This window comes from Rhyacophila brunnea, unplaced genomic scaffold (assembly GCF_057557595.1).
Source record: "Rhyacophila brunnea isolate RB1 unplaced genomic scaffold, BYU_Rbru_1.0 scaffold_11, whole genome shotgun sequence".
In the NCBI taxonomy this organism is placed as follows: Eukaryota; Metazoa; Arthropoda; class Insecta; order Trichoptera; family Rhyacophilidae; genus Rhyacophila; species Rhyacophila brunnea.
Window position 1 is genome coordinate 235,397 of NW_028232763.1, and position 11,554 is coordinate 246,950.

At 36.3% G+C, this 11,554-nt stretch overlaps 1 protein-coding gene across 1 annotated transcript in view; it reads right to left on the reverse strand.

Annotated features, from left to right (window-relative positions):
* The window catches only part of LOC147078254 (U4/U6.U5 tri-snRNP-associated protein 1), a 33,329-nt gene extending 24,518 nt beyond the window's left edge, over positions 1-8,811 (reverse strand). Inside the window, exons 1-2 of the mRNA XM_085957810.1 lie at positions 8,542-8,811; positions 4,947-5,132 (exon numbers count right to left, since the gene is read on the reverse strand). Of these exons, the coding sequence (XP_085813936.1) occupies positions 4,947-5,132; positions 8,542-8,722 (367 nt within the window). The 5' untranslated portion in view covers positions 8,723-8,811. The remainder of the gene's footprint in view (positions 1-4,946; positions 5,133-8,541) is intronic.
* Between the last annotated feature and the right edge of the window lie 2,743 nt (positions 8,812-11,554).

Genomic DNA, 11,554 nt, shown 5'->3' on the forward strand with positions numbered 1-11,554 from the left:
TTTACTTAGTGACTGTTTAATAATATTTAATTGAAAGTCCGCCAAACTAATCTTTCTTTTTGTAACACTTTTGAACATCGTATGGGAATTTAATAAATATAAATCAAAAATATGAAAAGCAACTTTTTTGTACCACTTAATGCTTTTTCTGAGGCAGTTCAGGCTTGCTAACATCATGTCTGTTTTGTCCACAGCTCCCATATTCTTATTGTAATCAATCACACACTTGGGTTTATTAACAGGTTCACCTGTCTTTCTATTGGTTTTACCCGTTGGCGCAAAAGCATCATCATGTATAGTTGTGAGCATGTGAATGTCGCGTTTATCATGCCACTTCAACGCCAATAAAGGTCCGCGATGTTGTGATTCCGATTGCCCTTTTTTCAATTTTTTGAACTGTGGCATATTTTTTCTCGTTTTACGAACAGTTCCACATGCATTTGTTCGTGTGTTGTGCAAGTGTTCGAACAAAGCTGGGCTAGTATACCAATTATCTACCCAAAGGTTATGGCCTTTGCCTACGTAATCTTTGAGCAATGTGGTTACAACCGCCCCCGAAATTCCATGACCATATTCGTCAGTCAAGTCTGTCTGTTCTCCACAGTATATTATAAAATCTAATACGTAACCAGTCAATACGTCAACTAAAACGAACATTTTTATACCAAACCTATGTCGTTTCATTGGAAGATATTGTTTAAACATGAGACGCCCTTTGAAAACAATAATACTTTCGTCAATGCATACATTTTCAAAAGGCTTCATTGTCTGTTTGAAAATATTTCGCGCATGGTCTACCAAGAGTTTGATTTTGTGTAACTTAATACCGGGAATTTGAATTTCAGGATCAGAAAAATGCAGCATGCTGAGTAAAATTTGATATCGGTCTCGAGTCATTGTTTTTCCGAAAATGGAACTGTAAAGTTCCGGGTCTGTTGACCAATGTTCTTCTATGGTAAGATGACGATTTCTCGTCATCAACATAGTAACAGTAATAAATAAATACATTTCTTCGATAGATGTATCTACCCATTTATGGAATCGAGATTTTTGAGTTAAATCTCGTTTTTTAACAACTGTATGATAGAATTTATTTGTCTCAAGGACAATTTTACTCATGATATCTTGATTTAAAAAATGTTCAAAAAAATCAAGTTCTGTGCAGTGTTCTGTCAAAGAAGATTGATTACCTGATGAATTGCCATCAAACTCATGTATGACCGGAATAAAGGGTCCGGATGTCCAAGAAGTTAGATTGTCAGAAGATGTATTGGTTGAAGTACTTGGAATTTCATCAGGTTGTGTATGGTCTACGTTTTCAATGACTTCGCCAACGTCGAATTCATCTTCACTTACATCAAAATCAGAGTCTGGATCCAGCATGACTTCTTCGTTAATATTGTGTGGTAGTGACATTTTGGCCGGTGAAATAATTATTTCACATATATTTATAATGACCAAAAACACTAAAAACAAATCGTAAAAATGTTTCTATCGAGATCACAAATCACTTCAAATCAAACACAAAAAATACATAACACTAACGTAATCGTAATAATTAATTAAAAAGTCAATAAAAATAATATCGATGCACGCTTTTCGATGCCATGACCAATGTTTTGATTTGATAACCCTGGTGACACGTCGAGTGCACACGGCTTCGCAATGGCGCGCGATTCAAATGACTGAATAACGAGTGTTCTTTTCAAAAATATATTTCCTTGTGTTTTACTTGACATTTTTATGATCTGTTGCCTGATATGTCTACCTAAAGGTTTGAACTAATTTTTAAAGCATATATCCACAACTGTCTCTTTCTAGTTTGGTCGAAAATACGAGATAAAGTCTATGGCATGTTTACATGCCATACGCAGTCTAAGGGTTAATATGCTATTGATATTAAATATTTTGTTATTGTTATTTGAAATTATCCTATAATTACCTTTTATTGGTTTAAGAATATCTTTCTGATTCAAAACATGGTCAGTAATATTAAAATTATTAAGAATTGAAATTATTAGGGTACCTACTCATATAATAATAAAAGATTAGTTACCTATTAAAAAAAATATTTGGGGTTTATTAATTAGTTTGGGTTTACAAACTAGACTTCATTGTCAATTGGCGCAATGTTCCAGAAGGTGTGTGGGGGTGGGGGGAGGGTTAGTGGGAGTGGTAGAAAGGGCCACATTCTAATTTCTACTTTCACCAGCATTGAGACTCACAGTACCAACATTAACATTCAGTTTATTGTGGTTGACGGAGAACATCTCCTACATGAAGTAGTTTGGCCCCGAAATTCATGCTTTGATGACATTGCGAAGATGTATTCGGATTATTTGACAAAACATTATAAGTTACAAATTGAAATTGTATTTGACGGATATCCATCCAATGCTGCATCCAGTGGGACAAAGTTTGTAGAAAGATTACGCCGTATAAATTTAATACCATGACCTGAAATTATGTTTCAAGGAAACACTGTCAATCAGGTGGACCAGGAACTTTTTTTGAGCAACGGAAGTAATAAAAATCGCTTGATAACACTACTTAAAACACATTTCTCACGGGTTGGCATAAAAGTGAACCAGGCAGAAGAGGATGCCCATGTTTTAATTGTAACTACTGCCATTTCAAAAGCAAATGAATTTAAAAGCGTAGTAATAATAGGTGAAGATATTGACCTTCTTGTACTGATGTCGGCAAGAGGACAATTCTTGGACAACTTATTCTTTCGAAAACCTGGAAAAGGAAGTAAGCCAGATGTGTTGTTCTCGACAAAATCGTTTAAATATGACGCACGTACCATTCTTTTCACACACGCGTTCAGTGGGTGTGATACAACATCCTCTCTATTTGGCCATGGAAAGATTAAATTGTGTGGTATTTTGGAGAAGAATATTCAGTTGAAGGAAGTGGTCACAGTATTCAACAATCCAGACGCCAGCACTGATGAAATAGCTGTAGCAGGAGAACAGGTACTTATGAGGTTGTACAGTGATGCCTGTAGACCTGAGGAAACACTGGACACTGCGTTATCGGCTATTCATGAAATCGGCCAAACAGATTAAAATTAATCTATCAAGACTACCACCAACTCGAGACGCAGCGCGACACCATTCGCTGAGATCCTTGTACCAAATACAAACTTGGCTTGGCAATGTTAAAAAACCAGAAGATTGGGGGTGGCAGCGAACCAGCAATTGCCTAATACCTGTGGAGATCATTAAAGATCCAGCGCCTGAAAAAATACTGAAAGTACTTTCTTGTGCATGCGAGAAGGGGTGCAGTAAAGCATGTACCTGTCGAAAATCAGGGATGAACTGTTCGTCAATTTGCAAGAACTGCAATGGAGTAAATTGTGAAAATGTAGCAGATATTTCTGGATTGGAGGAAGAGGACGCTGAAGAAGATGACTTTTATACTCAAGCAGAACTTCCCACTAATGAACAGGTAATGGATGATATGAAATTAATATATATATATATATAATATCTCTCCATTCTTTTCAAATTAATGGAATATATGTAGTTTTGTAGGATAATGATCCTGACGTGGAGCTGCATTGCAAGACTTTGACGACGTACAACCTTTGCCTACTCCACCTCACCAAAGCGGCAGAAACGGTTAAAAAATTAAAATGTTTGGTGAATATTATTATTCTGTACATATTAACATTTGTTTTGCAATCATTACTAAAACTATGAATATACTTTATTTGTAAGATCTTAAGTTTAGCTCATTAAAGTTTGATTTTTACTAAAACGCATGTTTTCAACAGCAAATATCTCATAAACGGTTAAAGATAGAAAAAAACGTGTTATATAAATATTTTTAGGAAATTTAATAAGCTTTAATTCTGTGTAAAACAATATTTTTCTACGACCAACCGTTTTTGAGATATAAGCGAAAAACCAAAAATACACCCAAAATTTTGCGGTTTTTTGCCCGCCAAAAGTTGTGCCGAAGTCATCCGAATTGGCAAAATTCGTTTTCTTGTCACTCATTACCATATATACAAATAAAAAAAAAAATCTTCTACCCGACCTTTTGCAATCATAAAGTACAGATTGACTGGACTAATTTGCCAGAACCAGGATTTGAACCTGGGACCCGCAGCATTATAAGTCGAAACGTTAACATACAGTGTATAAAAACTGTTTCCAAACTTTTATATTATATTCCACCGCGAATGGAGAACATGTGCAAATGCACTGACAAATAAGCAAGTATGGACATGTTGCGTTAATTTTTTTTGTTCTTTCATCGGAAGTATGGACGCATGTGGTCGTGGTGTTGTTTAATGATGTGGACTGTCCAAACTACATTTAATTTGATAGTAATGTTTGCAAATCTCGACATGTGTTGAGTTTCAAACAAATGTTTGTGTATGTGCATTTGAGAACGGTAAAAGTTCACAAATAATTATGTGTGAAAAGAAAGGATTACATAAATTATTGATACCGAAGAATGTTTGTAAATACATATTGTTTTGTGCTGTGCGGAATACCTGATCTGTAATATGACTATGTTACAAATTATGAATTATGTCATGTCATCTCATCTATTTTAAGAAATAAAATACTCTATTTTATCACCTACATAAAAAATGATTTTACAGTGAGTGCATTTTTTTTACTACTATATAACAATATAAATATATAACACTCAATCTCGAATAACAAACTGACCTTATAATTATTATAAAACAAATAAATGAGTTTTATTTTAAAATGACTGACTAAAAGGTTTTTTAGGTTGAAATATTTAATTAGTCAGTTTAATGATTAGTTATGATTTATGTTGAGACATCCTGTGCAGTATTTGTTTCAAATTCAAACAGGAGTCGATTCTGAATTACATTAGATACGGCTGCGTTCAAACGATAGCCTGTATCTATGAATCCAATAGAAAGAAATTTAAAATATAAATGAAAGACGGGCTACCTCCGACGGGTTGTTCGGTGAGCTGCAGAGGCTTGAGACCAAGCTTGGCGCGGAGGCGGTTGGAGTCGTCCACAGACATGGACTCGGCTTTGGAGGCGGGCCCAGAAGGCGACGCGTCTTCACTCAGCCTGCGCCGCTTCTCGGGGGACGGCGACAGCAAGTGAGAGTCAACTGGCACCTCTTCCACTGGAAACAGACCGTTGACCGTTTATACCGGGGATGGGGAACCACATGTGGCCTTACATGCCATAAGTACAAACTTTTGAATGAATCTAAAGTATCTAAATAGTAGGTACATCATAATTTTTACTTAATGTTTATGAAGTGAAATTAATTGAAGTTTTTTTAATACGGTCTTCCAGCGTGAAAATGTTCCCCACCCCTGGTTTATACCTTTACTGGAAACCGTCAATCAATCTTCTCATACATAAATACGTTTATAAATCTAAAAATCAATTTACGCTGTGGAGACATGCAGGTATATTTTAGACTCCAACCTTTGTCTCCGATTACAGCTAGGGATTGCAATACCAATACCGGTATTCATGAAATATATGAAAAGTATCTAGCAATAACTGTATATATTTATAAATCTCTAAAATATTTATATTTTCTGTTCATATTAATGTTCCTCCATAATTCTATATTTTTTTAATGGCCAGAATTAGGCATTTTATTTCATTGTTTAGAATTTCTTTTATTAATTGTCTGTACAGAGCTCTGAAAGTTTATTGCTCTATTTTAGTAACACTAGTTGGGAAACACTGCGTTAGAGAATATATTAATTAAAAATCATCAATTTCAGTATAATTATCATCTCAGAAAAAAATAGATATAAATCTTGACTCTGCAGAACCTTGAATCTTCAGTGATCGAGTGGATCCGTTTTGTTCTCTTGCGTTTTTTAAATTAAGTTGCTCCAAAATTAATAGTATCTGAACAATGACTTTTTTTATTATATTTTACTTTTCTTATATTGCCTATCTTCTCTAGATATATTATTTATACTTTCTCATGTTTTTCTATTTTTCTTGCGATTACTAGGTACTATGTATTTTTCTTGCTTTTTTTACCCATTTTCAAAAACTCTCCATTTATATTGTTTACAGAGCTGTACCTAATTTATTATGCTTTTTGTGTCAGCCTGTGCACATATTATTTTATTCTATATTATAATTATACTTATTCTCTGTGGTTGATCATGTTGTCTGACCTAAAAAAATAATCCCACCTATATGGATTATCTGAGAAAAGTTAAATAAGCATATCGACATGCCCTACCTACAATTTCCAGTATAAATCAGTAATGGGTGATAATGCTTAAATAACTAGTTCAAAGATTTTGAAAACCTCCATTTAAAGTGATAGAGCCCAAAATGTATGAAATTGAAGCAAAAAAGGGACAACCAGTCCACATGAAATTAGCTTTTTTTAAAGTTATTTTGCATTGCAGGTTCATTCACAGACAGTTTCACACTACTGCTAGGACATTTATTTGCCAATTTTCAAGGCAAATAAAATAATAATGATAAATAGATAAGCAGCTGATAATGCTACACTATAGGATTATTATTTAGTTGAAAAATCACGTAAAACTTGTGTAAAACCGTTGATAACTGCACAATCAAATCACGAAGAACATAAAAAATGGTCACTGTTGCGTATGTAAGAACATTGGAATGGCAACTGAGCGATCTTTATGTTTCTGGAGTTTACCAAATTTAACCATACTTCATGCGCTTGCAAAATAATTTTGAATGTCAACAGAAATGTATGACTCCTTCGAAGTCCAAGCTCTTAGAGTTCTATAGAATTTATTACGAAAATAATAATAATCTCTTAATTATATACCTACCTATATGTACAGCTTCATTCAAATTAAAATTTCAAAGTGAACATAATCTTTATTTTTGAGATCGCTTGCAGTTTGTATAGAGTAGAGCGCATGAATAGATAGATTTCGACATAATACACAGTCTGTTCGACGGTAGTGTCTGCAGCCCGCACTACCAGAGATTTTAACAAAACTCCACAGAGTGGCGTGGCTTTGGCTAGTGCTGGTGATGTGGTCTCATTCCTTCTTTGCCGTGCAGACGTATGAAGTGGCGCCACTAGCTTTTGCCATAAAATTAATACATTTATAATACTAGGAAGGTTATAAAAAACTACCTTTTCACATTCAAGATGTAAAACTTTCCCGGATACAAATTAAACTCTTTAAATAGGTATGCACTTCTAAATGTTTTTTTTTTCTGTACTACAGGAGCATTTCCGTCCTCTGATGACTGTTACTAAATTATGGGTCTCACGTGGCATGCGCTGAGCATTACGCAAACACCGCGCTGCCACTACCACAGGTCTTCCGCAAGCTCCTGCCGAAAGCTATTTATGGACAATAAATTTATGAGTGCACATTTTCGAAGAGTGGGGCGAATTTTATTTTAATACTGCATTTCCAAATTTGAACCATGCTTTCACGCTATTAAATGAATTAATGATCTCCCGTTCTGCATACCATACAAAGGTGTATCAACCCGTACAGCAATTTTCACTCCTTAAATGTAACATCCTACATATAATCCGACTGACACGTCATAACACTATTTACAGTGTGAAAGGTCGTAAGCGGGTCTTGGATGACTTGTATGACATCTCGGCACACAACACGAGGCGTTATGAAGCACGATCGTTGGCTACTCACTTAAACCATCGGGTCAGGTGAATCAAACACGCAATGGAAAACAAAATGAATTCGCCAAACACAGCTTCAGAGACGGACACTCGGTGAATACTATTTTATAACTTTCTTTTTAGACCAAACCCAACCCAACCTAACCTTAGTGTGATAATGATGCATCGAAATGAATGAAAATGTCAGCTAGTGCGATTGTGATGATGACACACAAAATATTCCACTCGCTCAGAAGCCAAGAAGCTAGTGAGTTGAAACAGTCATTTTTTGTACTATTTGACAGGACGTATTGAGCAGTTTGTTTTTTTACCGGCTGGTTCGCCACTATCGCTCTACTGCGCAGACGCAGATCGGCCCACACGCCAGTGAGTAAAGTAGCCTGGCTTTCAACTTCCCTCAGTAGATTGTTTACGATCTGCTGGTTAGCTAGTTCGATGATGACACTGGGCGAGTTTACAAGCAGATTGTAAATTCGCTGGCTTGTAGCATGTAAAGTAGCTCAATGTCATTGACGCATAAGATTATATTAGGTTGGGGTAGGTTAAGTTATGTTGGGTTTGGTCTACAAAGAAAGTTATATAAACTCATGCGGGCATCTCATTTACCAAAATCTCATAATCCTGCTGAAAATTATGCACTAAACGAGGTAAAATTATAAATACAACCTTTTCAATTTGGCTCCTGGAAATTTTACCAACCTCAACAAACGGCATGGTCTCGCGTTCCGGGATGACGTCACATTTCTGAAATAAGAGGAGCAAACAGAGCCATTAAAAATGTTCTATTCATCCGCCACAGAACGGTCGCAGCGACGAAGACTGAGCTGACACAGACCGGTCACAGTGGCAGATTTTGAAAAGTTACTAAACTTATTATAAACGAAATAGGTAGATAGAAACGCACCTTCAAGAGATCGCTCGCGCTTTCGCTCCTTCCGCTTTTTGTGATGTCGGCGATCGCGCTCTTTCTCTTTGTCGCGGCCATCTGAAGGCGGGGACGAGGGCGACCTGCTTCTGGATCTGCTTCTATGTTTTCGCTTTTTTGCATCTTTATCTCGTTTATGCTTTTTGGTAGAGGAACCCATTATAACAATACGTATGTGAAAGTTGAGCGTTTCCTTATTCAAGCATGGCAACAGCAACGTGACGTGCGAAATTCAAGAAATCCAAGATGGACGAACCCATAGACTAATATAGGTACTATAGATTGACCCATAGACTAATATACTTTTGATTGACCGATCAAATTTCGTTGACGGCATGGGCATAGATAATAGTTATTTAACCGTTTAATAGGCGGAGGGCTACTAATTAGGTACTACCCGGCAAAAATTTCGTAATTTATAAAAGTTAAATATCCCCTCCATAGTGTAAAATAAATTAAATCCGTCCGTAACACAAAATTTAGAAAAATGTAATACACTCAGTTAGCATTGTTAAGTACGTTATCTCATTTTTCAAAATTGTCCCAGTATGTTTAGTGATGTTTAGATAGTATATTGTGCAGCCAAGCAGTTTTTTATAGCCGATGTTTTAAAGATGAAATTCTGACAACCACAGCCAGTGCTTGAGCCAATACGTCAATTAGGTATCGGGATTTATCGTGTGTTTACTGGACAAAAAGTACTGACTTTTCAAATCTGGCAGTATTTCTCATAGATGGGCTTGTAATCCAACGAGCCTGGTCTGCAGATTAATTTAAAAGTCAGCAGTCTGGGGTGCTCCACGCGAAAAAAAGACCGAAGACTTGTACCGTCTGACTTGCGTGCCAATGGAGCACAGGCATGACGTTTACGCATAGAGCAGTATCTTATCTATGCATAGAGCGTTCAGCTATCTGTTTGACAAATGACGCAATACGCATGCGTAGTAAGTGAACCGGAAATAGTTGAAGATTATTTGACTTTTGATTAACTGTTACCGCAAGCATCAAACCATTCTCTGATTGTCAGAAGTGGTTTGGTCTGACACGTCAAACCACTTTTGACGATCTGTCAAGGTGATAGGTAACTGTCTAAACAGGAACTAACCTAACAATGATAGTCATTTATTATATTTCGTATCTGTCATTTTATGTGTGATGTGACGTGTTACCTACCTATAAACATTATACTTAATATTTTAGGATAAAGAAAAATTGAGATGATAAAAGTGAACACATTTTTAATTTCAATTTTGTGGCAGAAGTCGAAAACACCCCTGCCTGTATAATTACAGATTACCCCCGTAGAGATATTACGGAATGAATTAGGAATTTTGGAATCCATTTCTCGTAGTTCATGTGCAGCAACGAATAGTCAGCAGTTTATATTTTTGTCTGTGTAAGGATGTATCCAAAATCTTCTTTTATTGTATCTCCTGTATCTGTAATATTGGTATAGAACCAAAGCCTCGTCATCACTTGACCCGCTCAAAGACATTATTTATTAAATATTCGATGGACAGGATAATAAACTAAAGATAGTGATGTATCCTAGTAATTGCGTCAGCATGCGTGTTGTCATATTTTTGGTACGATTTGCAACACCGGAATCGTGTACAAAACAGCTGATGGCCCAGTTTGAGGTTATGAGATTAGAGTTCCAGTAGCGCTGTGTGCGAAGCACCAGTCATATGCCAGTTCATGAGTTCCATCACCATCCAGTTTGCGGGATTTCAGTTGCTGCGTCGGCGGAGGGCATTGAGTTCAGTTGAAAGAGGTATAATAATCTAATATTAATATAGCTGAGAAATCAATACCTACCTATTATTCATAAGTAACCATAAATGCGAACAAGAAACTGCTTTTTGGTCTTTTTATCCCATAATTCCAGTCATATTTTCTATGCAAAGAGTTCGATTTAATATCATCATTTATTATCATGTCAGACCAACAATTTATTTTAATTTTATTAATTACTAGCTGATTCGGCGAACTTCGTACCGCCTCAGAATCAATAATATTGTGTTAACTTATTAGCTGAATTAAATTTAGTTTTTTATTAAGTTAAAATGAATACTTACTTAAAATGAATAAGTTCAATAAATGTGCAAAAATTAAATCAAAATGAAAAGTATTTTAATTACATTGAACTGTACACCCACGATGACCGCGTGGATTAAGAACCGGTCTATAGTGTCGAGGGTCCCAGGTTCGAATCCTGGGTCTGGTAAGTTCACATATTGTTTTTCAATTTGTGCATGAGTCAGAGTATGGTCCTAATAGGTTGAGCAAGTGGCTGACATCCATTTCTCTTGCTGAATGTTTCGCAATGTTGCATGTCAGTTTTTCAGTCGTTTGAAGGTTTAAGGGCAATTTCAACGTTGAATGAGTCGTTCGGAATCCTTTTAGCAACGTGGCCGCTATCCTAGAAGAAGGAACTGCTACAGCATTTTCGAATCTCGCACGAACAGTAGCCAAAATCAATGACATGAGAAATGTCTTCCCAGTTCCACCGGGCGCGTCAAGGAAAAATAAGCCACCATTTCCATCATCAATTGCCTTCATTAACGTATCGTACACTTCTTTCTGTTGGGGGTTCAACAGTGGTACATTCGTTAGAACTGATTGGTTCAATGCATCTCGATCATATTCACGTTCACGTTCCAATTCTCGATTGAAAGCGTCGTTCATTCTACGATGTGGCGTTGGCATTCCTAAATTGACTAACAAACTGCCGCACATGGGATTCCCTGAACTTTCACGAATTCGATGTAAAATGTCTTCTGACATGTCATACTTGTACTTGTTCCACAGTTCAGGTGGATTCGATGGGAAGCATGTCGAAATAGTGATAGCAAATACTGTGCGTATCTGACTTGGAGATGCAGAAACAATTGTTTCAGCGATTGTCATATCGCAATGAGTATCGTTTTCAAGCAAATTGAGCTGTTGACATGAAGCACGAAATGTTGGGCATACTACACCATTGACAGTT